Source organism: Phoca vitulina, unplaced genomic scaffold (genome assembly GCF_004348235.1).
Source record: "Phoca vitulina isolate PV1807 unplaced genomic scaffold, GSC_HSeal_1.0 scaffold59, whole genome shotgun sequence".
Taxonomy (NCBI): domain Eukaryota; kingdom Metazoa; phylum Chordata; class Mammalia; order Carnivora; family Phocidae; genus Phoca; species Phoca vitulina.
The window spans coordinates 4,680,300-4,706,519 of NW_022589762.1; the positions used below are offsets into that span (position 1 = coordinate 4,680,300).

At 50.1% G+C, this 26,220-nt stretch overlaps 1 protein-coding gene across 1 annotated transcript in view; it reads right to left on the bottom strand.

Moving 5' to 3' along the window:
• CRACR2A (calcium release activated channel regulator 2A) overlaps positions 1 to 26,220 on the bottom strand; it is a 129,102-nt gene that overhangs the window by 48,207 nt on the left and 54,675 nt on the right. The window contains exons 4-8 of the mRNA XM_032391062.1: positions 23,272 to 23,383; positions 21,955 to 22,138; positions 18,260 to 18,406; positions 3,832 to 3,922; positions 180 to 275 (exon numbers count right to left, since the gene is read on the bottom strand). Coding sequence (XP_032246953.1) covers positions 180 to 275; positions 3,832 to 3,922; positions 18,260 to 18,406; positions 21,955 to 22,138; positions 23,272 to 23,383 — 630 coding nt within the window. The remainder of the gene's footprint in view (positions 1 to 179; positions 276 to 3,831; positions 3,923 to 18,259; positions 18,407 to 21,954; positions 22,139 to 23,271; positions 23,384 to 26,220) is intronic.

The window sequence follows — 26,220 nt, forward strand, 5'->3', positions numbered from 1 at the left end:
GGCGTCACCTGTGATTTCAAATGCTATCTTTTGTACAGCTCAATAGTTCTTCTGGGATTAAAAACAGACAAACAAATAAACAAACCCAAGTCGTCCAGTGAATAGTGGGGAAAGTGGGCAAAAGCCAGCGGAGGATGGAGGGAGGAGCCAGGCGCTCCGAGGCCATGACCAAAGCATACCCGCTTCTGCTTCTGGATGAGCTGCTCCAGCTCCTGGTTCTTCGACAACAGTTTCTGCTCCAGCTCCTGGCTGTGGGCCTGAAACCTCTCCGTGTCCTGCCAGGCAGGAAAGAAGGGGACGTGAGGCCCAAGTGCCCCTGGGGTGCAGATTTTTTTTCCCCACCTCGTATCTGCTCAACAGCAGGGCCCAGCCGTCCTTTTGGACCTCGGGGCCCTTCCTACAACATTCCAGGGCTGCGGTGCCCTGCCTGCCCAGCGGTGAGGCGCAGCGAGACGGAGAGACGGCAAGTGCTCCGCAAGGCATGACACCAGCTCCCACCAAGTGTGACCACCACCAATGACAGTGCGCCACCCCCCTCCCCCCCGAAGGAGGCAGCCTCAGTTAGTGGTGCAGTCCTGAACACGGAGAACAGAACAGGGGCCTGAGTTTGAATCCCGGGCCCCCATCTCCCCACCTGTAAATGGGGGGTGGGGTGGAATATCCTTCTAACATGCATATTCTGTTCCACATTGGGTACTAGCATTCGATCCCTTAACACAGGGCATCGCTTTTTCCCCTTGAGGGTCTACGTCCTCGCCATTTCCCACCGTGATTGAGGTGTCCCAGCCCTGCTCTTTGTGAAGTCTCTGCCCCTGTGCTCGACAGCATCCCCCTTCGTGCCCTACAACTGGGCTTCCCTGCTCCGGAAGCTGACAACGTAGTGTGAAGGGGTTTGGGGTGGGGTAAAGAGAGAACTGTGTGGGTTGTCGGGACGGCTGACCCTCTCTCGGAGCCTGGTCTGGTGTAAAGGCCCTCCGCTGGGCGTCAGGAGACTGGGGTTCCAGCCCCGGCTTACTTCATTCGCTTATCATTATTTCTTTGTTCACATGATAGAAACAAAAATACGCAGGCACCTGCAGCTCTCCACTCTGCTGAAGGCAGAAAGGAGGTGCAAGTCCCGCATCGGGCTCCCTGCTCGGCAGGGAGTCTGCTTCTCCCTCTGACCCTCCCCCCTCTCATGTGTTCTCTCTCATTCTCTCTCTCTCAAATAAATAAATAAAATCTTTAAAAAAAAAAAAAGAAAGGAGGTGCAAAATGTGCAGGAAGAGAAGAAACCATTACCCGAGCCCCTGGGAGGTGGGGGGGCAGCTGTGGGATGCCGCACGCTCTGGGGACTACGAGGTTGGGCACAATGGCGTCCCCAGGGGAGCGGGGGGGGGCACAAAACCACTCTCAGGTACAGGTCTTTGGACACCTCCGTTCAAAGGCTCAGGATTAGCCTGGGCTCATCATCATCAGCCGCTACCTGGCTCCTCAGGCAGGGAAAGGGAGCTCGGGGAGAGCCTGCAATGGTCCTCCTGTCAACCACATGCAACGGCAGAGGCAGGGCTGGAGCAGGCAGTGCCTGTTCGCGACTCTTTTACCAGGGACCCCGCTTCACTCAGCCTGGGGCATCGCTCACAGAGTGGGCGCCCTGCGAACAGTGCCGGGGCGAGGGGGGAGGGGGCGGCTCCAGAATTCTAGCGCGGATGCTGCCATCCCCACAGTGGGCTTGCGGAGGGTCTTACTGCGCGCCCCCCCCCCACCAGCACAGAGCCTTGAGGGCGCCTCTTATCCCGGAGCTGGAGCCGGAGCGTGCAAGCGATTAAGCATTTCCCTCACGGTCAAACAAACTGCTCCGTGTAGCGCCAGGAGCCAAGCCCCGGCCAGAAGGGCCAGCCCTTCCCATGCTGTCCCAAACTGTAATGCCACTGTCCTCACTCTGGGACCAGGCAAAGGCCTGTGTCTGCGAAGCCCAGCACATCTCAACAGTTTCCATGTTTCCGCAAAAAGCGTACATCTAAGCACGGGGCCTGAAAGGCCTGGGGTACTAAGCAGGGGAAGGGGGAGCAGAGGGTGGGTGAAGGGGTACAGCAGCGTCGTCACATCACCTTAACATGATACGAATGTGTCCTTGAAGTTTTTCCTCCGACCTCCTCCCGTTCCCAGTTCCCATGCCTTGGCCCGCCTTTCACTTCTAGAAGCATGTTTCTTTCTTTAGCTAGGACCTTTGACCTGTAGTCACGGCCTAGAAGCAGATCATCTGGGGTCAAGGGAGTGGCTTTCCCACTGCAAGGAGGAAAGCGGCCGCTGTTCTCAGAAAACTATTTTAGGGTCCCCTGGGTGACAAGTGTTTGAGTTCTGTCGGCCTTATACTCACCCAACTACGCTGAAGGTCAGGGGACAGGCTGAATGTTTTAAAGCTCCAAAAAGAAAGAGTGGGGTAGAGTCCGGAAATATTGACAAGACTTCAGAGGGATCTAGTTGGAGAACATGACTGGCTTTTTGGAAAGCATTCCAACTCCACCTCAATTTAAATGGCATCTATGATAATAAATAGAGCCTTGGTGTGGATAATCCAACCAGCATAAAATTAAAAATTGGTTCAAACCAACCTGCATTTAGGAGGAGGGATGGGGTTATGATAATGGCCAGGTTCGGTTCTGAGAGGCAGGGGACGACGTGGTCTCTACGTTGTATCCCCAGAAGTCACATGTTGAAACTTAAGCCCTAAGGTGATGGCCCCGAGGAGGTGGGGCCTTTGGGAGGTGAGTGCGTCACGAGGGCAGAGCCCACAGGAGTGGGATCAGAGCCCTTATTAAAGGGCACTTGCCTGCGCCCTCCGCCCTGTGAGGACACAGCAAGAAGGCCACAGCCAAACCCAGGAAGTGGGCTCTCACCAGAACATGACCCCCCCGCTGGCCCCCTGAGTTTGGACTTCCTGGCCCCCAGAATTGTGAGAAATAAATGTTTGTTGTTTATAAGCCACCTGTTTATGGCATCGTTGTAATAGCAGCCTGAACGAAGGGAGGAAGCTACCATTCGAGATTAAAGACTTTTCTGCTGAGAACCCACCAAGCTGGATAATCCAAAAATAGATAAGAGAGAGTTTCCTGTAGCTTTGTTTTATAAATATGTTCCCCAAAGGCCCCTGCTTAGCTTGCAAAAGGGGAGAATTTCACCAATTCTGACCTCCCAAGACAAACAGCAGGGCTTGGTAGGAAGCTAAGTGCCAGACGAGGAACAGGAGATGCATGTTTTAAATGTTCTCCCACAGTGTCCGAGAAGGGTGGGATTTGACTTGTCTTGGGTATTAAATTTTCTAGGTGTCTAAGGGAAAGGATGGGAAGCATAGACTCTAATGATGGCCCCTGAGAGGAGTTGCTGGGCACGGAGTGGAATGGACTGCATCTGGGTGGGCCTGCCACATAGCTCTGGGGACCAGCCCGTGTCAGACCTTGTCTTCAAGCTGCTGCAACGGGCAATGCATGTACCTTCATCCTTTCGCTCATTTATTCATTCATTCAGTGATTCAGCACATGTTTGTTGAGGACCTACTACGCTCCAAGCTTGGCTGAGGTGCTGAGGACGCATTAGCAAGTGAAAGAAAGATTCCTGCTCTTGTGGAGCTTTCAAGTTAGTAGGAGACAGACCCCAATCAACAAAAATAAAGAAGGAAATTAAATGCCACATGTGAGGGTGACAGAGATGCCTTGAAAAATCTAAAGCAGAGAAACAGGGAACCCACGGCGCTGCGGGTGGGGGTGCTGCGATCCTCAACTGGGGGTGGGGGTCAGAGCAGGCGATCTTTCCCCCGGGCCCTCAGAGCCGAGCCCCGGTGTGGACTCTTACTTTTAGGAGAAACTGCTCCTTCTCATGCTTGATTTGCTGTTCCATCTCCTCGTAGAGATGCTGGATTTCTTCATCATAAGCAGCAATTTTCCTGCAGAGGTGGCAGAAGGAGAGTTTCATGAGGTCTATACCCAAGTTCCTTTATCCTACAGCACAAGTCCTGGGGCCCGGGCACCAGGACCCCGTCAGGAGCTTGGGTTGGTGGGGGTGACTGCGTAGGTCCCATCCGCCGAAGCTGCGAGATCAGTTCCTCAGGATTAGCGGACCACGCAGGCCTAGCAGGACCTTCTCCTCCTCCTGGATGAGGAGGCCATCATTTCTAGATGACCCCTACACTCCTCAGTGAGGCTTCCCTGGCTCCATCTTCCTTAACCTCGCTTTATTTCAACAACGAGCCCCTGGCCTCTGCTGGACGGACCTCCCTATTGTCCGCTGGTCCCTACACCTATAGTCAGCATAAAGTTGTGTTGTGCAGGCTTCTTTCCTATTTGGGTTCTTGGTTGCTCTCCTTCCCACTTTGGATGCTTTCTTTCTATTTGGCTACATCAGCACGGTCTGAACGGCACAGTCAGAGGGCTCTCCCGAAACTGTGTGCTTGTGTGATGCATATTGCTCAGAAAATGTCAAAAGATTCCATAATAAGGACAACCACTGACACCACGCCCCCGACAAAGGAAGGGGGGGCCACACCTGTCCAGTGCTCATGCCATCTCAGGCCCAGGGCCCCAGGCAGACAGCATGAGAAGGGGCAGGCTGGTTCAAGGCGGGCAGTGATGATGAGATGTCCTCATCCCCCTGCCAGCATCTTCTTCTTACGCTGAGGACCCCCACAGGACGGGAAGGAAATACCTGGGTACCCTGCTCCTATATAGAGACCAAGACAAATACGGCTTTGGGAACAAGATGTATAGGTCATCTCTGGTGTTGTCCAGATAGGTCCTCCTTTGAGTGCCGCCCCCCACCCACGTCCAAATTCAAACAAGAAGGCTGAAAATTTGAACAGAGATGGAAGTTATCTGGCCAAAGCATCCCAGGGGACTGCACCGTGACACCTCTTCTCTGACCTGCACTGAAAGTTTCTCTCTGGCTCAGTGCCCCCTGGTTCTCTTTCTCACCTGTTAAGGGGAAGAATCCACGCTCAGGAGCAGGCTGATGTCTTGGTTCTCAAGGTCTGTTTTGAACCTACTCATACTATAACATTTGGCACTTGCCATTCTAAACTCAAATGGTGGCAAGCCCCCTCTGCCCTTTATCCAAGGAATGAGACTTTAATAACGAAGGAAAGGGCTCTGGTTTTCAGTTCTAAGAGGTACTGGGAAGATTTCTGAACAAAACATCAAGGATGGCAACGTGTTTATTCCTCTGAGTCCTTCATCGTTTTAACCTCCACCTCCCTAATGTCCACTCAGGACTCCAGTCTAGTGCCAGGCCTTCCCTGCTGCCCAAGGATGTCCCTTCCTCACTTGCTACCTGTGCCACACACAGATGGAACGTGACTAAGGAGCCATTCTGCCTGGCATCCGTCCAGGTCTACAGGAACCACAAAAGTGACCCAGACAAGGAACTGGTGTGAGTCGTCATGGGCAAGGTCACTCATATCGAAGCAGAAGCCTCTAAGTTCCCTCTCTTGGCTGTACCCCCAAAGCCAGAAACCTTTGGAGTGAGTATGGCAATGGCCTCAGGATGCGCTCAGCGAAAGGTGACTTCCACAAGCTGGAGCCCTGTGTTTACCACCATCTTGGGCGTAGGAAATTTCTGGTTGGCTAAGAGTAAGAAATCTCTTCGTGCTAAATGACAAATGTTTTGGATTGTTACTTTTGTCATTAGCCAGCCCATAATAAGTATAAGAAAATCTTGGCAAGAAATAAGGAGCAAATGTACCTGCTCTTGAATAGGGACACCTCAAGGGCAGAAATGAACACCATCTGAAGGGACTTTCAGAAAGAAAGTCTTCTCTGGGTCCCTGGCATTATCTTCCTATGTTCAAAGAAATTCAGGTGCTAGATGGCAAATGGTATAAAGGACAACTTTAGACAGTGATTCCAACTATATAAATACTGAAGAACTAATAAAGTGAGATGAGAGAAACTTAAAAATTGATTTGCTCTGATAAAGCAATACTGATTACAGTCATCCATATAAGCTGTTTACCATTTATGCTTAATAACCATACAGGGCATCAATTCTATACCATCATTAAATGTGTTATATTAACTTTGCTCTATGTTTCATTTGATTAAATTAACAAACTCTGTTTTTCATGCTTACATGTCAGTTTGCTTGTCACAAAGTAAGTAATTTTGAAGATTGCTAAAAAAACAAATAGGGGGAAGGCAGACAGTCTCTGAATGGCGCCTCCTTCTAACTCATTAACAAAGGCTGGGTCCATTGCAAAGAAGCCCTGGGGTTCCAGGTGGGCTTTAATGAGCCCAGGTCCAGGCTAACCAGACTTATTCATGGAACCAAACCTCTGGAAATGCTTTTGAATAAAGCTGGCATCCTAGGGGACTGGGCCAGGCCTGAAGGTCTTCAGAGGATGAGTCCCATGGACTGACCGACTGACTCATGACCAGCCCTAGTCAGACACATGAGCGCCAGGAATGGGGGGCATCACAGTGCTGTTCATACCACTCACACCACTAAACCAGCTCAGGGCTTCAAAAGCCCTGGGTTCTGAACCCAGAATCAGCTCAAATCCTCAGTGTGACCTTGAGCACTTTGACCTCCTTACATCCCAGAGTAGCACGTGCCCTGAGTCCCCACTCCTCCCCACCCTGCCCCGGCACCAGCATGACGAACAAACAAGAGAGCCGGTGTGAAAAGCATTTGGAACAGCAAAGCCCTAAGTAAATGTAAGGGATTATTTGTTATTGTAATTATTGTCATGGGCTGTGGAGGGCAAGAGCCATTGTCCCCCAAGGGGAGGAAGGTCTTAGTTTCAAGGATAAAAGTGCTGCTGGGTTTGGAAAAGGTGAGAGGCAATCAGGAAGATGAAGAACGGAAAGCTTCATCAATAAAGGCTCCTGTCAGATCCATCTGTTAAGAGACACAGGCTGTGTGTAAGCGGGAGCTGCAGGGCCGGAAGCCTGTGTCTGCGGGGAGCTCTGCAGTGGCCATGAGAAGGGTAATCGTGAGAGACACTCTAAAGAGGTCTGCCCGTGTGGCATGTGGCATGCCAGCCCGCACACCATATTCCCCCACCAAAGGAGAGAAGCAACCAATTATGCTTGCTCAGTACATACATCTCTGTTAGCACAATTTCGAAAACCACTCAGATTGCCCGATGCACACATACACTTTTTCATCTTCCCCGTGAGAATTTCCCCACCTATTCGAACCCTCGCTGACCCCTTCTCTGAAATCTTAGAACATCAGATGTCTTTAATTGAATGTTTCCTTTTAAAATCCCGAAAAACTGTCTCATCTGGGCTGATGCTGTCTCATCGAGGTTAGGACACTCAGTCATTTTTGTCATCCGCAGGGTCTATGCTCAAAATGTGAATGCTGAAAATCTGTACAAAATCAATTTAAGACTTGGGATACCTGAATCAGTAGCCCATGGAAAGACCATACTCAGGGAACACCGGATTCCAGAGGAATTGAAGAATTTCAGGGTTGGAAGGTCTGCCTGATCCAACCACCTATTTTCCCAGTGCTAAAACCCTTGCCACAATGTCCCTGCCATGTATTTACCCAAACTAGGTTAGAACACTTCTAGCGATAGGAAACCTGGCTGGATCTCTAAACAGCTCTTTCACCTTTGGAATATTCTGGCTCACAGAAATATATCTTTCTATGACCTTATCCCTCCTCTGCATAAAAACCCTTTATATATTTGAAAACAGCATTAAGACTTCAAGGAGTTGCCTTGGGTTTATGCCATGTCTCTTTACTTCCTCCAACCATGGCTCATGGGGATCTTTTTTTTTTTTTTGTACGTCCCTTCACCTTTCTCTTTACTTTTCTCTGAATGTGCCCTGATTTAGCTTCCTCGAGCCACAGAACCCCTGACGGAATGCCCAGTGTGTGAAGTCTGATTAGCACAGCTTAGAGCTGGACTACGCCTCTCTTGTTCTAGACGCTGCATATCTATTCATGCAGCCTAAAATCACATTAACTTTTCTTGGCAGCCACATCACAGTTGATGAATGCCGAACCCATTTGTCAAGTAAAACCTCTAAATCTTTTGTCTGTGTGATTGTTCTTCTTTTAAAGATGGTGCTACTGAATCATATCTCTTCCACCTTGTGCTTCTGTCATTGGCTTTTTGGACACCAGAGCAAGATCTCAGATGTAATTCTATTAGAGACCATCCGTCTTTCCAGCCTGACATTATCTTAATGGATCCCAACTGGTCATCCAGTGTACTCAATGACCTTCCAAGCTTTGTTGGTATTTTACATTTTTAATCATAATGTAAGGTAAATAACATATTGTCTTAATTTGTCAGTTTTGATTATTTAATTCATCTGAGAGTTGTTTAGAAGTGTTTTTATTTTTAATTTTTTAACATTTTCTTTATTTGAGAGAGTGAGAAAGAGAGCATGAGCAGAAGGAGGGGTAGAGGGAGAGAGAGAGAGAGAGAAGCAGACTCCTCACTGAGCACAGAGCCTGATGCAGGCTCAATCCCAGCACCCTGAGGTCATGACCTGAGCCAAAGTCAGACACTTAACCGACTGAGCCACACAGGCACCTCTAAAAGAGTGTTTTGTTTTTTTTTTTTTTTTTAAAGATTTTATTTATTTATTTGAGAGAGAGAGAATGAGAGAGAGCACATGAGAGTGGGGAGGATCAGAGGGAGAAGCAGACTCCCCGCCGAGCAGGGAGCCCGATGCGGGACTCGATCCAGGGACTCCAGGATCATGACCTGAGCCGAAGGCAGTCGCCTAACCAACTGAGCCACCCAGGCGCCCTAAAAGAGTGTTTTTAATATAAAAACTACTGGTTTCTAGTTTATTGTAAAAAAATAGTTTATTAGTAAAAAAATACATATTGGTAAGGTATCTACTTCTTAGAATCTATGAACCTTTCCTGTGTAATCAAAAACATGATCACTTTTTGCATAACTTCATGAGAAGAATGTGTATTCTACTGCAGAGTACACAACTCTATATTTATCTCTTAAATTAAGCTTGCTGCTTGATAGTTTTAAATATTTTACATACTTATAGTACTTTTTGCCTGACTAATGTATCAAATCCTAGATAAGTTTGTTAAAATCTTCTCAAGTCTTGTTTTTATCAAATGGTCTTTTTTTTCTAAAAGTTTTTGCCTTACCTATTTTGCTGCTATGTTATTTGATGCCTAAAAGTTTATTTCTGTTGTAGCTTCTTTATGGATGGAACTTTTTAAATTACTACAAAATATTCTTCCTTATCTTCCTTTGTTCATGCCATTGGTAAAAATATTGAAAAAGACAAAGATAGCAATCTATAATAGAGCTCTCCGAGCTTTTAATCCATGTGGGCATAAATATTCAACCTATCTTCTATTAGCCATTCTTAAAACACCCCCCCAACACACAACCCAGGGTAGTGTTTATTTAATTATTCCCTTGTCTGCTATCTGTGCCTAGTCATTTTGAGCTACAGGGGGAGGAGGGACAGAGAACAGGGAGAGAAAGAGACACGAGCTCTCAATGAGACAGAGAAACAAATATAAGAAGGAGGCAGTGGAGTAGTTATGAGCACCAACATTTATCCTCACTTTCTTGCTCTTTCAGTATAAATGGCTGGATAGTGCCTCTAGCATATTCCAGTGTAGTCTAGGTTATAACCTGCTGACAGCTATGGTTGGCTCAGAATTCCTTAGACCCAGAGTAAAAAGGCCTTGGTTCAAATCCTGATCCTGACATTTACAAGCTCTGTGGCCTTGGACAAGTCCCATGTCCTCAGTGAGCCTGAGGCTTTCTGTATCTGGAAAATCAGATAGCAATACCTACTTTAGAGTGAAGTTGTGAGGTTTAAATAAGATAATGCATGTGGAGTTATTTAGCACAATAGGTAGCCGATAGAATGCATTTAATAAATTCTAAGTAAATGAGTTCTCTGATTCTCCAGGGGCTTGTGGACCCCCTTTTAAGAGTTGCTGCTTTATAATTCCTTCAGATTTCAGCCAAGGGGCAAGTAGAAACTGAAGGGGAATTATGCAGCAGCAGATCTGTGTGAGAATGGGGAAACACAGGGAACAGAAGACTTGGGGAAGGACAAAACCCGAGGTGGCTCAGGAAGAAGACTAAGTGTGGAAAGAGAGAGCTGTAACATCACCATCAACATTAAGTATTGGTTAAGCGCTTTGTAAAGTAACACGCTGGGTGAAATAATTTAGACCAATGGGATGGGCTCTGTACACCAGGATTTTAGCAGCTAAGAACACCAAGTCCAATGCTAATGTGGCATGGAGGAAAGGAGCAGGTGAAAGAAGCCACACACCGTGCAGTAGACCCCACCCCACTGTGCCTCCCTAGCTCTGGCTGATAGCAACTCTGTGACCACAGAGCCCTACCTGGAGGGAAGTGGACAGAGCCCCCTACAGTAGTGGGGAGATGGTAGAGTTCTCAGGGGAAAAGTTAAGAGAGGCTGAGTCCAGAAAAGGGAGATTTTCTTTTCTTTCTTTCTTTTTTTTTTTTTTAAAGCTTTTATTTATTTGACAGAGAGAGACAAAGCAAGAGAGGGAACACAAGCTGGGGGGAGTGGGAGAGGGAGAAGCAGCCTTCCTGCCAAGCAAGAAGCCTGATGTGGGACTCGATCCCAGGACCCTGGGACCATGACCCGAGGGGAAGGCAGACGCTTAATGACTGAGCCACCCAGGTACTCCAGAAAAGGGAGATTTTCAAGAGTGAAGGGAAGAAACAACAATTATATACTGAGGATGCCATAGGGCAGTGATGGATCTGAAAGAATGAGTCCTATTGAAAGCCAGGAGGAAAGGCCCAGGTCCAGCTTAGAGGACAGAATGGCACTTACCGTGTCTGACTGTGGCAGACACCTGTTCTCTAAAGGAGAACTGTAAGCATGTGTGGGGTATTGGAGATTTAGGATGGGATGTGTGGGAAAGGAGTAGGGGTGGAGATACAGTGATTCTCATGTAAATACGAGGCTTAGTTCTGAGAGGCCTTTACAGATTATTTGCAGGGAACTGAAAGGTGAGATGTAGTTAGCAATAACTTACCCTGCCAGGTTCCCACAGGGACTGTGAAAATTAATTAACCTTCACAAAGTGATTTGCACACAGAGAGTTAAGGTACCACACTGGAGCAAAGCATTAATGCTGGGGTTCCAGCTAATGACACACAGGCCAAGGCCTTCCTGCTATAGAGTATTGCTTGGTCAAAATATCCTTCTCCTGCTTCCTGTTTCCTTTTTGCCTTCACTTAGGAACAGAATCCGTTCAAATTTCAGAAGGTCTCAGAAAGTCATCTGGTCAACCTTCTAGGTTCTAGGCAGGGGTGTGCTGAAATCATTTCAGGAGAAATAGTAGTTCCTTCTTCCCTAAATGAAGGTGTAGTCTTGACCTTGGGCAAATGGCATTTTTCTACCTTTTAGATAAATTACAGAAGCTTGAACTCAAGGCAGAGCTTAGAAATGCCTCCGGACTTGGAGAGTAATCATCCTGATTTCATGTGTTTCCATGTGCAAGGGCAGTGGTCTGATCACGTCTCCTAGTTTGCACAATCTGGTGAAAGGCAGATGTGAAGAGAGGAAGAATCTCTCTCCCCATCACAGCCTGGGCTTGAAAAGCTCATGTATTCCCAACCTCCTTGTTTTGCATGTGAAGAAAATGAGGGTCAGAGCAAGGAAGTGACCAGTCTGTGGGCACCCAGATACCCAGGGTCTGAGTAAAGGGAGAACCCAGGCCTTGACTCCCTGTCTCATGTTCCATCCATGACACCATTGTGTCTTTCCAAGCATCCTAAGTGCTTACACTGGAAACTCCATACATTTGTGTTCAGGATTGCCAACTGTCCAGATTCCACCTGGAGTCTGTCAATTGTGGAGCTGAGCGGGAACTGGCGCAAGGAATGGGGCCCACCAGGGCTAGAGAGGGCCGAGATCGCCAGAAGGGCCTGATCCCTTTTCCCATGTCTTCCCCACCCTCACCCCACGTGCACTGAGCACAGAGTGAAGACCCTGGGACTGAAAAGTCTCCAGGAGTTTGCTATTTGCCAAAGAAGAAAATGGAAGCATGTTCAGGCTCAGCCTGCTTGGTGGTTGGGATGAGAATGGTATAAGCGGGATTCAGACTCGCTGCTGCCCCCTGCCACCTTCTTCAGGCAGCTGCAGGGTCTGGACAGCAAAGAGAAGTTCTTCCTAGGAAAATCCTGTTTGGGGTTTTCTTGTTCTCCTGAAGTCAGTCTCTCTAATTGCCTCCCTATCTCTGTCTCTGTCTCTGCCTGTCTCTGTCTCACACCCACGCACATGCATGCACACTACCCACGACGTGACTGGAGTAGAGCTGAATGAAAGGAAAACATAAGAGTTTGTATAAAATTCTGCAAAGACTGTATAATCGCCAATTGGATTTTCAAGATGGATGGTTTCTCCCTAATTAGATTCTGCTGCCTTGTATAAACCAACTTTGCAGCTTTATCCCATCCTATAAAGCAGCCCATTTTTCATTAGGTTTACAAATCATGCCCATGGTGTATACAGAGCACAGATAATCCTCACCTTTCAGTTTGCTTCAGATAACACTGTGTTTCTGCCTCAGATGATAATATACCAATAAAAAACGTGTGCCTTATTGAGCCATAACATCATTACTTAAGACCCTCACCAAAAACTTCTTATCTTCACCCTAAGAACAAGACTAAAATTCCAGACTGGAAGGGCACCCTGGAGTGTACCTTTTGCAGATGGATATATTCTGGAAAAACAGGCTTGAGCAGCATTTCTCAGTGGGCTGTCAGACCCACTGGGGATGTGCGCTAAGATGCACATTCTTGGGCTCCCTCCCCAAGACATACTGATTTAAACTCTCTGGGGAAGAGACCTAGGAATCTACCTCTCAACCAAGATCCTCTGGTAATGCTGAAGCAAGCGAACATTCGAGAACCACACAGCTAAGGTCCTTCGCAGGTGGAACGCAAGGGCCGCCTGCCATACACATGATGCTTTATTTGCTGCCCTATCTGGAGACAGGGCCAGGGAAACGGTGACCCTCCTCCCCCAAAGATGCTCATGTCTCTGCAGCTTCATATTACAGAATCCCAGTTCCCAGGCTTGTAGCAGCACAGCTGGTATCCCAGGTAGGCTGCATGTTAGGCTGTAAGACACCTTCCCTCCTGGTCTGGACACCCTCCCAGAGCCCAGGGAAATCCCTCTAGACAGAAAGTGCCTGGATAGTGGTTGGGCAGGAGCTGCAATTTCAGGGCCCCCAGGCTCCCACGAAACTGCCCGAGGCCTGACTCAGCTGGACAAGAAAGGCTGTGCAGATGAGGAACTGATTCCAACAAGGCCCTGGGGAGTGTTGCTATTTGTCAAAGCCAAGTGTGGTCCCCCAGTGATGTGAAGCAGGCAGCCTGGGTGGTCCTCCCAGGATACTGAGCTGCAGAGGCCTGAGCAGGCAGAGCACAGCCCAAGGCCTGCCTTTGATCTAGAAAGCACTTTTCTTCCAAGAGCTCAAAGCACTCTCCAGACACCACCTAATTCATCCTTACCCCCAGCCTCAGGGTTAGATCCTTGTAAAGAACCTAACCAGGCCCATGTATCCAGCACATATCAACTCTGGTCAAAAGTCAGAATCTCAGGGCGCCTGCGTGGCTCAGTCGGTTAAGCATCTGACTCTTGATTTCGGCTCAGGTCGTGATCTCAGGGTCATGAGATTGAGCCCCACGTTGGGCTCCACATTGGGCACAGAGCCTGCTTGAGGTTCTGGCTCTCCCTCCCCCTCTGAGCCCGCCCCCACCTATTCTCACTCACTTTCTCTCTCAAAAAAAAAAAAAAAAGTCAGAATCCCTCAGGATAGTTTATAAATGCAGACTTCGAGTCCTCACCCCAGACCAAATGAATCTGGCCTGCCTGGGGTGGGACTTCTGCACCCCCTAATGATTCTGGCAAAAAGGTCTGAATCTGTTGCTGCCTCCAGACAGTACCACTCTACATCCCCTGGAGAGCTGAAGCTTGTTTTTTTGTTTTTTTCTCTTCCAGGAAAAGATAATTAGAAAGATGCTTTCCATGGCAATGGAATCTATAATTTTTTTAAAGATTTTATTTATTTGTTTGAGAGAGAGAGCGCGAGCATGAGTGGGGGGAGGGGCAGAGGGAGAGGGAGAAGCAGACTCCTCGCTGAGCAGGGAGCCCAACTCGGGGCTCGATCCCAGGACCCTGGGATTGTGACCTGAGCCGAAATTGAGAGTCGGACGCTTAAGCGACTGAGCCACCCAGGCACTCCAGGAATCTGTAATTCTGATGGCCTGAAGTTCTTCCTAAGCCTAAACTGTATCCATCACACTAAATGTAAAGTTCTCCAAGCTTCTGTGCAGTGAACACAAGGAGCACAGCTCCGTTACAGTCTAGCCTCCACTTCCTGGGAGAGATGCAGCGGATCCTCCAGGTTCTGAAGTTCAGCAGGAGAACCAGGCTTTAGCCCGAGGTTCCTGCATTTGACTTGTCTCTACCGTGCCCCCTGGGGCTGTGGCTACTTCCCAGTGGACGCACAACCGAGTTGAACATTGTACCCAGGATTCTGACCCAACCTCTACCCCAAAGGACAAGGGGGTGGGAGACTGACCTATTCCCAATAGGCAGGTAAAAACAAAACCAAACCAAACAATCCAGGGCAGTGAGGTATGGAGGGCCCCGGAGGCTGGTCTTGGGACAGGAGCTATTAGGAGCTTTTCCAGGCACTCAAGCCCGCTGCACATTCCTCCCCTACAGAACCTGGAGAGAACCTGAAGGAAGCTGGAGTGGACCTGGTTCACTCACTGCAGCAAAACTCAAACCCCGCGGGACAGGATGCCCACCCTCAGCAGTCCCATTTTCTCTGGGCTCCACAGGAGACAGAAACGAGATGTGTGGTCTGGAAAAGGAAGAAAAAGCCTCTGCTGCCGATGACAACATCATCTGGCGTTTCAATGGTATGGGAATTCTCGGCTCGGCTTTGTGGCGGAATTTGTATGGGTATGAGCTCGACCTTATCAGCGTGATCATAAACTCCTCAAAGATGGGGACTCTGAGTCCTATTTGCCCAACTCAGAGCCGGGCAGAGAGTAAGGGCTTGTTACAGGCGAGCTAGAGTAACAGTGTGCTGGGTCCCCGGGGCCCTGGCCAGGGCTGGACGCCCAGCAGCAAGGACGAGAGCCACGTCTGCCACAGGCGCTCATTCTCCAGGCAGAGTGGAAATGCCAGCCCATGGAGGAGTCCAGGAGATGTTCAGACAGTTCTCAGGGTCCCCCCGAACTCCAGCCTGAATCAGGCCATTCCCAAGAGCTCCCCTTCTCCTCCCTCCCTGACGCCTGGACACACACAGCCCCAAACTCCCCAACTCATCTCCTAGAAGATGTCTCCAAGTCACTTAACCTCACCCTGCGTTATTTGTCAAGACTCCCATTTAAATATTCTAGATGCTATCAGGGTTTCCAGTTTCTTGTTTGACTGCTGAGCTCCGAGGACCCTTATAGCTCATCTGGTCCAGTCATAACCCAGAAGCAGGATGTGACCAGCCTTTTGGTTTCTTTAACAGAAGACAAGAGAATAAAAGAGACTCTAGTAGAGAATGTCAGAGTATGTCACATGTAATAAGGGTGAGCTCCATTTCAGGAAATTTTCAGTTATGTACACATCGAAGTGTCTGGGAGTTGCAAAGCCAAATGCATTTCTTCTAATGAGTCACGATCACAAAACAGCTTGAAAAACACCAAGCCATTTTCTCATGTTGCCAGTAAGGAAACTGACGCACAGAGAGGTAAAGCTAGCTGCCCAAGGTCACACAGCTGATCAGTGGCAGTGCCTGGGCCAGAGCTCAGGTTTCTCCTGCCTCCTATTTTAGTGCTCTGCTCACTACAGCCTGCAGGTCTCTGGTTCTGCACCCAGAGAACACCCCTGCAGTGCGACTGGCCAGGGAACCCAGGAATCCCCAGTCCCACCACAGCTGCCCAGCCAGGAGTGGGCCTCCATCAGCTGACCCAGTGCAGGTGTCCCTGGCAGGGATATCGACAGAGGATGGGTACGGAGGGCTGGAACTTATGGCCGAGTTCATTTTGCACATGCAGCCAAGAGTGGCCTTGACTTTCACCTCAAGAACTTTTTAATAATCATTAAATTGGGGCAAAAGCACTAAAAGAGGCCACTTTAGGATGAATGTGAGGGCTTGCTAGCTCTGAAACCAGCCAAGAGCATGGCTCTCTCCCTGTGGAAGGGCAGGCCAGCACAAGCACCCTGCAGTGAAGATTCCAGGCCGCGAGCTGGGTCACTGCCTGCCCATTCGGGCTATGACCACTCTCACCCGTCTTGGGTGATAGAGTACCCTCCTCTCTGCGACGTGCTGCCTGAGTGTTTCTGCAGCTCCTCGGGGTGATCAACGTTGGGGTCAGAGGAAAGTGGGGGTGCAGGGAGGGTCAGAAACGAATACAGGTGAGAAAACCAAGGCTCACAGAGGCCAAGAGACTTGAGCAAGCTCACAAGGCTAGCTGGCTGGAGAGCCACACGTGACTTAAATGCAGAGCTGACTGCCAGCTCCCCATCTCTCAAATCACACACAAAGCACCTGGACATCTTGTTACAGTGCAGACTCAGTAGGGGTGGGGGGAGCCTTGAGATTCTGCATTCCTAAGAAATTTCCAGGCGATGCCAGGGCTGCTCGCTCTACACCATGTTGTCTGGAAGGATAAAGGGGTCTTTGAAGCTCACCACTGCTTGTATCAAGCCTCAAGCTCTCCACTTCCACCAGCGAATCCTCTAAGACTGACAAACAGACTTATTTAAAATAATAAGGATTATTATTTTAACATGCATCAAATACTTATTTTGTGAACATCCTTATCTTACGCATAAGGAAGCCAAGACTTGGAGAGGTTGAGTAGCTTAGCCTGAGTCACACAGCTCGCAAGCGGCGCAGCGAAGATGTAAACTCAGATCTGTCCTGACTCACAGCTTTGTCAGCTAAAAGCTGTGCAGAACTATACCCCCAACCCTTCCTTTCTCTGAGCCTCGGGAGCCTCTCCCCAGAATGCTCATGATACTCCTCCAGCCAAACCGTGTTTTCCCCAGCACTACTTGACCACAACTTTCTCATAACTCAGGCTCCTAAGGGTCCTTTTTTCCAGACCTGCGTGTACCCAACGGACCCCAACAAGTTCTTTTTAGAGTTGATCTGGGGGAGGCACGAGATGCAAAGGAACTCAGGGCAATGTGTGGATAGCTGATCTATGCTGTAAGACACGTGGTGATCTCCTTCTAAATCAGGGCTTGCATGCTCTCCCCAAGGCCATGTTGGCGGAGGCTCTGAAGTCTAGCAGCCTGGACCCTGAAGCCCTGTCCCCAAGAGGCGGTGCTAGGCACCAGGAGTTCTGCAAGGAAGGGCGTGTGGTCTGTGTTGGAAGCGTCGAGGACTCCCGTGCAGGGAGTGGTCTCTGGGCGGGGACGAGAGCGCGTGGCAGAATTACCGCAAGGACCGCTTCGGCACGCTTCCGAGTGCTACCCAGACCCAGCCCTGCGTTTCGGCCACACCTTCAGGATGATGAACCATCCTTAGCTACACCATGCTTCACCCAATGTGAGCTCCCTGCTGTGACGTGCATGTGATGACTCTGGACACATGCAGCACCCATCCCCACAGGTGGATGAACATCCATGTGGCTGGCCCCACGTCTGTGGCACAAGGCTGACTCCGGCTGGCTTCAGGTCCAGGGCTCACCTTGCTGGGGCTGCCTCCTCCAAGCAAAGGAGAAGAGCTAGAAACCACTAATGACTGCAGAGGCCCTGGCGGCCAGGAGGCAGCAGGATGGATGTGAGGCTGTGATGCTCCAGAGAGTGGTCAGAAGGGGACTCAGTGGGGCCCAGAGCTGGTCTGTAGTTGGGGGGTAGGCCCGGGGTGTCAGGGCCTCACTGTCTAGAGGCAGGGAGAGTGGTTTTCCAACCAGTCTCGGGTGCCGGGCTATCTCGCTCTGAATGCTGGCTCTGCCACTTACAAGCTGTATGTCCTGGGGCATGTCATTCACCCTTCAGGACCTTGATGTCTTTATCTATAAAATGGGCATAACAGTGATTAGTCCAAATGAGCTGGTGTATATGTTTAAATAGTGCCCAGCATATGGTGAGGGCCTGATTAATGTGAGCAAGGGCTTAAAAATATTTATACTATGACAGCCACGGGTCCCAGTCTCCATTCCGGCAGACCGTGACAGGGAGCCTCCCGGAATGAGAAAACGTACTCTGTGTTTCTGTTTCTCACACCCAGGTACAGTGAATGGCTGAGGCTGGGGACCTACTTTTTCAGGGCACACTCCAGTTCGTTCTTCTCCTCGTGGGCTTCTTGGAGCTGGGAGAAGGTCCTGGTCAGGAAATCCTCGAAGTTGGCCAGTAAGTGAGGTTCGTCCTTCTTCAGCTGTAGCCAGAGTTGCTTGATATCACTTTCACTACAAGAGAAAGGGGCGCATTAATGTCCGAGTGTGGAAATACCACGGTTCCCAGACATGAAACTGACAGCCAGAACGTCATGATCACGATCACGATGGCCAGCATTTATTGAGCGCTGGCTGTATGCTAGGTACTCTACGCATATCAGCTTATTTGACCCTCTCGGTAACCTGTGAGGCTGGTGCTCTACTCACCCCCAGAAGAGGGTGAGGTGAGCTGTCTCAGATCACTTGGCTGGCAAACGACACAGTCAAGAGTCAAACTCGGGGCTGCCTGGCTCCTGTGTCGACCTCCTTCACCCCGCACACCACTGCTTCCACTCTCCAGTTTTTCCCTATGGGCTGGTGGCACTGAGCATGCACAGCCACGTGCTGGGAGCATCGAAGAACGGCAGGAAGAGGAGAGGAGGACAGGAGCCTGGTGCGTGTGAGGACTAACGCCGTGGAGCTCAAGGAGAGAGCTTATCGCCCCAGGAAGGACGGTCCTCACAGCTGAGAGGTAAAGACATACCATCTGATGGATGGCAGAAAGCAGTTGTCACCGCGGGGAACGGAAGAGAATACGCAGCACCCCACTGGGGCCCGGTGGCAACGGGAATGAATGACAGGCAGAAGGAAGGGAAGGCACCAATCTTCGAGATGCGTGTGCACACACGGAATGACAAATAGAAAGTTGGCAGGGACACAGGCAGGCAGAGAGACAAAGACACACAGTGATGTGCCCAAAGCCTCCCCTCCCCCAGCCCCACCCCCGGCTAACAGGCACATGGGCAGGTGTGCACCGCAGAGCAACAGAGACACGTGGGGCCACACTGACCCGGGACAGGAGGAAGGAGGCGGTGGCACACCCCGGGGACCATGCTCTCCCTCTCTGGAGAAACTCGAAAATCTATGGCCAACCATCACACGGAGCCCGAGATCAATCTGATCTGCAACCCAGTAAATTCTAAAACCACTATGATCTGAGGGTAGCTACAACCAGGAACCCTCAGGATAAAGAATAAAATCCTCTGTTCTTGTGTGACAAGTACTATATTTGAGCAACTTTCCTCGGAAGTGCTGTTTGCCAGCACCAGGTTAGCAATGGGCCTGGGCCACGAGAGTACTCTCTGCACCCAGCACAGGGAGGCCCACTGAGAAGGGAAGGTACCGCTGGTCAGTTATCGGATCATCCATCCACTGCCCCTCCCTCCTTCCTGCCCTTGCTGTCCTCCAACTCATCAGGACCACTCGTCCACCCATCACCCGAGTACTTCTTATCTGTTGGAACCCAGCACTGAGATGACATGAGGTGATCCGGGAAGCAAGGGAAGGGGAGGGAGGAGCTTCCTCGTTTCCCGGAATGAGTTCTGTTTCCCCACCCACACGGAACAGGCTAGGGCAGTCCACTTTGCTGTACTGTAGATACAATGGAGATGGTACAAGGGGTTCAGAGATACAAGAGTCCCAGAGACATACGACGATGGCCTCCCATGATTGCGGCAGGCTGCTTCCCTCATGAAGTACCTGCATTATAAAATCAAGGTCCACCTTGTTAGCCTTGGTCTGTCTGTTCACATCTGCCAAGTTCCTGCTGAGACAGCCAATTGGCCAGAGCCTCCAGTGAGATTTGCAGACCCACCTGACTCTCTTCCAAAGCTTTCCAAACTACTTTGTCATGGCCACATCCCCTCCCCCCAAGATTTCTGGAGAAGGGACAAATCTGTCCATTCTTGATGAAAAAATAAGCCAAGTCCCATAAGCTGCCAAATCACTCAGCTAGTCGGACCACTGGGAAAACCTGGGAGTCCAGACATCTGGTCTACCGCTTCTGCTCCTCATGAAAGGGTGGTGGACTCAGAGAGCAGGGCTAGACGGGATTCTGGGAGGTCAGCTGACCCATCTGCCTGCTCCCAGAACAATACACAAGCCATTCTGGGGAGTGAATCTTTGAAGACCTCCAAAGTCTTCACAGCCTCCTTTATGTTCTTCTCTGGGGCCCGGTGGTTTTGCCATTCCCCTCATGCTGCAACACCAGCCCGCCGCCTTCCATTTAGCTTCCATGGGGATGGAGAGTTCTGGCCGCCATCTTCTGCATATCAATTTCTGTAACCACCCTTGAAACCTTTCCTAGGGCCTTCTCTTCCCCAGGATGCCTCATGCTGGCTCAGTTCCTCACAGACCTCTGACATAGGCCCTCCGAGGAACATCAGGTGAACTCTGCTTTGAGAGCCCTGCTAGGAAGGGGGCTGCCCCAGAAGGGACAGGTGGGCGGAGAGGTGCCTCTCTTTCATGCCAGTGCCGTGGCTCATCCACACTGCCCTCTCCTCCCACTCCTCCAGGAGGAGGTTTCACGGGGTCACTGGCAGCGGTCCCTGGGCTCTGGCCTCTTGTCTTCAGAGAAGCTGAGTCAGGTCTCTGACTAATGTACCTCCCACCCACCTGCCCCCGTCCATGGGTTCAGATGGTTAAGCGTCTGCCTTCTGCTCAGGTCATGATCCCAGGGTCCTGGGATCGCCCCGGGGGGCAAGCGCACTGACCATCCAGAGCCTCTCACCAGGCTCTCTCCCAGGCCTTTGACTGTCCTTTCTCAACTATGATGCAGTCTACCAAATTGTTTGCTCAAAAATCCACAGAGCTACAGATTCTTGCTTTGGCCTGAGTGTTGTGTGCAGGCCCCTCCTTTCCTGCTACTTGTTTATCATTCCCAACCACAGCTCCTTCACCTCCCAAGCTTGGGACGCATCAGCTCCAATCATTAGGCCATTCCTACTCCTGCAACACACACCCAACCCAAGACTGAGAGGCCCAGAAATGGAAAGGCAAAAGGCAATGGGAAAAGGGAGAAGAACAGTATTCCGCGGTTTTTAGGCCACTGGTTTCCACCAGCTGTGACTCCACTTTTTATTTCATTTCATCCTATTTTTATTTCATTTCATTTTAAATGTCAGATACATTTTGGAAAAAAAAAATGGGGGTATTATGTTTTAGTTGAAGTTCCAGCCATCTGAAATTTTCAGCTGAGCTGCTGATTATCCAAGTGGTGGGCTGGTAAAAACTGGTTAATTTCCCGCCTCAGCTTCCTGACGGGCTTAGCTCGGCTCAGGGACACCGTATGCAAATGCCTCCACGTGAGGTGCCTCGGCCAGGAGCACGCCACTGTGGGGTGGGCCGGGCCCTGCAGCTCCTGAGACCCAAAGCTGGCTCCCGGGGCAGGGGTGGGGGAGGAGTAAATGCTGGTGAGCTGGCAGGGATGAGGAACCCCAGCAAAACGCACAGAGAACCCCTCCAGGCCCGGCACGGTCCTCTGCTGCATAGTGCTCCTCAGGGAGCCAAGGACTGTGCTGATACCGTATGGTAGGAGTGCGGAGAGTGGGAGGGTAGGGGCGTCGCAGTGCTTCCCATGAGAAAATGCAAAGAGCAGAGACAAGAGTCTGCCAAGTCTTCTAGCTGGCAGCCCAGAAACTGGGGCCTAGCTGAGCACTTAACACACACTGATGTCGCACAGGGCAGATGAAGGGGTGGCTCCTAGGCAGGGCTCCATCCCCCCAGTCCCTGTCACCACTTACTCTTCAAAACCCTTTTGGGCTCCAAGTTTGTCCATCAGCGTTTGGAACTGGGTCTCCTCATCGTCATTCATGGTGCCCACATGCTCTTCCCCTCTGGACTGATACACCTTCTCTTCCTGGAGCTGGGCCATCTGTTCACTGGCATCTTCCTGACCTGGCTCGTTCTGGCTGAAAAAGAAGTGACCTGGGGGATGCACAGCACAAGGATCTGAATCAGGCAATCAATAAATACTCACCCAGGGAGACCTTATCATTCTCAGTTGCCAGGAATCATCGGAGGCTCATCTGAGAGAAGAAAAGGGGGCCCCCTCCCCCCACAGCAAACATTCTTGCCACCATCTTCTGGATTTGGGGACTTTGCTACTTCCACGAGATTCTGAGAGACGCTAGAGCCTGGGAAAGGCGGAATGGATGACAGTGCTGTGGCACCTTTGTGGTTCTCGAACCTTTAAAGTCTGGCTTAGAGCTCATCTCTTCACTGATTTCCTCTCTAAACAGTAAGAGCCTCCCCTCCATCGACCACCAGCAGCAGCCTGACTGCTCCATAACATCATCTAGTCATTCCCACCACCAGGATCACGGTGCTTCACATTTATAAGCGACTTAAAAATTTCGGGTGTGCTTTCTCCATACTCAAACTGCCTATAATATACAGCAATCTGTCTTATGCTCTCGAGGCAATTATAAGCTCCTAGAGCTCAGGAAGAACCTCAGATACTTCTAAACCAACTATACGGCACTTTGTGTGAGGCAGATGGTTGGTAAAACTTGCCTGCTGACCCCTACCTGCTCTGATCAATATCTGATCAGTATCTGATCTGATGGTGTATCCGGCTTCTTTATCTTGTTCATGAATCTCTGTTCTCCTTCCTCCTGGGTACCTTGAGAATGACTGGTCTATTCAAACCCTCTAGAAATTCCTCTGATGGCGGGTTCCCCTCAATCTGGAAGACTCAGCCAGACCCAGGTTGAAATGAACCATGCAGCCATTGTGCTGTGTTGTGCACTGGTATCATGGAAAGGAGAGGAGATGTAGAGGCTGGAAATCTCATCTCGGCTCCTCCTTTTATGGCAAGCTTGCCCTTCTCAGGTGGGAGGGGATCTGGCTGTGACCGTGTAGTGGGCACAGAGAGAACAGTGGTATGAACAGCCAACACGGACACAGAAAAGAGGCTCAAATAATCCAGAGCCTGGAAACTTCCAGAGGGCAGGAAAGTTTGGGCTACACAGACCCGCAGATCTGGTGGGGGACGTGTGCACTTTACATAGCTTTAGGTAGATGCATACCCTGGGGCCCCAGCACCCATCTGAACTTACTAAATCCAGTGGTGAACTCCTCTGGTGTCAGAAAGCCATTGCCATCAGCATCTAGGGCATCAAACACATCTTCCAGTTCTTCCAGGCTGAGTGGCAACTCCTCATGGAGCCTCTGAAAACAATCCAGACTGTACTGGTCAACACTCAGATCATCACGGAGGGCTGCCCCAATCCAGACCCCACTGGTCAACACTCAGATCATCACGGAGGGCTGCCCTGGGACTGCAGAGCTTTCTGCCAAAAATGTCTAGAGTTGGCCCTGTCCTACAAAAGACCTCTTTACCACCCTTCTCCCTCCTTTGAATGTTACAACACCGACTATTTATTGGGTGCCTACTAATGTGCTAGGCAGTTTGCTAGGAGATTTATAAATAAATACATATTTATCAATATATTTATAAACATGTGTATTTATATTTAATTCTCATGACAATCCTTTAGGTGGGCATTATCCCCACTTTATAGACCAAGTGTGAGGTTCAAGTTCCCTGCCCAAAGGTCACCTAGCCAGTAAGTAACAATGCCAGGAGTCAAATCCAGGTCTGACGCCAAAGCTGACCCTCTTCACAACCATAAAGGATGGAAATGGTACAGGACTGACTCCTATTGTAGGATAATAGCTGCACGACATGGTGTTGTCAGGTTAAATGAGAGAGTAAACATAAAGAACATGGCCCAGTGCCATGTGCAATAAAAAGTAGTAGAGAGGCAGAGAAAGAGAGACACACACAAACAGAGCGATCCACTGACCCACCAAGGCCACTCAGCAAGGGAATGACAGAGGAGTGAGGTTTCACAGTCAGTCTTCCTTGCTCTCCCCAAGCCCACCCTCGCCACCCCCCTGCCGCCATGCTAGCTCCCCTGCTAAGATACAGGTAGGGGTCACACTCTCAGAAGCCTTCCCTTACAGAGGCCACTCAATATCCCTGGGCCCCAGCACCACGTTTGTCAGTTTCTGTGGACACGCATTTCGATCCTTTAGCTCTGAGGGGACGCTGCAGAAGCCCCCTTTTTCCGTGTAAGTCACCCACTCCCATCTCTCCAGGCTGTGCCCCCCGCTTCTGCTCCCGACTGGCTCCCAACTCATTCCCGAAAAGATGTTAACTGCCGCTGGCTTAAGGTATCAATCCCCCCAAGAGCATGTGTGCTCTAAAGGGGAGTTGGACAAGATGGTGTGCAAGGAAGTTATAAATCAACACTGAAGCTGAGTCCTGGCCTGACTAGGACCACACAGGAAGGGAGGGCAGGGACCAGCTGCTGGGACGAGGAGACAGTGGCTGAGTTCCTGACGCTTCCCTCTGGCCTCCTGCCTGATGTGCCATGGCCCCAGGCCAAGGCTGATTGGCATCGTTGAAGCAAGTGTTCTCTTATACCCTAATAATCTAAGTCTCCAAATGAGGACTCCCCAGGGGAGTTCATTATAGCCCAGCTGACCGTCCCCCTTCCTCCCTGGTACCTAAGGGACAGCCGCACAAAATTGCCGGCGTATGAGTGACTGACAGCTGAAGGCAAGGACCACGGGGCTGTAGGAAGGAAGGTATATACCCGTCTGAACAATGAAAATGAGCTGGCAGGTGTGAAAGCCCATAACATAACTTGTAAGAACACTTGGCTTTATCCTATGGCAATCTTCTAGCTGATAAGCCATAAAGTTTAATTTGGCAGGTCGTGCACTAAGGGAGACTGGGATGCATTACAAAGTGGAAAGATAGGATGCTGTGGAAGCCATTTAGAAGAACTGAATTAAATATGAATGAGTTTTTTTAGAAAGGAAGGGAGTGAGAGTGTGTGCAAAGAGTCTAGAAGTGCCTCTGCTTAGCATACAGCAGAATCTCAGGCTTATCAACAATCCATAAACTGCTGTCTCAAAAGCCACAATAAAAGAATGTGGGGTGCGGAGTGAGTCAATTTTGCGAGGAGGAAGCTTATTAGGTCCATTGGAAACCAAAGGCATCACATGGGAGGGAGAGTGAAAACCCGAGCGACTCTGGTCCATTCCTCGGGGTATTCCACCCTCCCTCCCCACTGTCAGCCTGGGGTCGCTGGATCCTGGATCTGATCTGTGGTGTGCCTCACACAGTGCTGGAGCTAGAAATGGGCTGCAAGGGGGCTGCCGAGGTTGCCTTTCACCCAAACCACCCCATATGTGGGGACCTTTCCTCTCGTTAGCTGTCATACCCCACCTTTAGGCTCCATTCCTGAATCTAACACAAACCCCTCCGTCACCGAATCCCAGCCTCTCTGGTCTACAACTCGGGCTGGTTTCCTCTTTCTGTTGTCAGTGAACCTGGAGAAAGCAATATTAGATCCTTCCCCTAGTTCTTACTCTTCCTGTCCCTGCAAATTCGTACCGAGTGCTCCTTCAGCCTTCTCTGTAGGCTGCACCCCGCCATATTTGTTAACTTTTCTTTGTTGGCTTAACTTGAATAATCCTTTATTCTTAATAACCACAATCATTTCTTATTTATCTCTGTTCTCAGGGCCTGCAGAGCCATGTAAAACCAACCCACTCTGGTCCTGTCCCCTGGGCACCTAGTGCTTACCTCACATTTTCAACTAAGTGAGGTAAGCAGCGTGAAGGGGGACAAGATGATTCATTCCACCAATCAGCTAGCCTGCAAGGCTCCAGATTTGCCTAAAGTCACAGTGGAGACCAGCGCTGGGATTAAAGAGCTGATTTCCCATTCAAGTTCTCAGCTACAGTCAAATGGTCCTCTGCCGTGTTCTCTCTAGAATTCCCTACCGGGCAGTACCATTCCTTGCCTACCCCCCTACCGCCAAAAGTCTCTCTTGCCAGTGGCACCATGTCCTAGCCTTCCAGAGATCCTGTTTCACTTCCACTCCCATCTGGAAGGGCAGGTGGCGGAAGGAGGAGCAATGGGGAGGAAGTCAGCTCGCCCTCTTCATGCTGCCCTGCCCCAGGCCCACGGAGCTCTGTAAAAACCCACT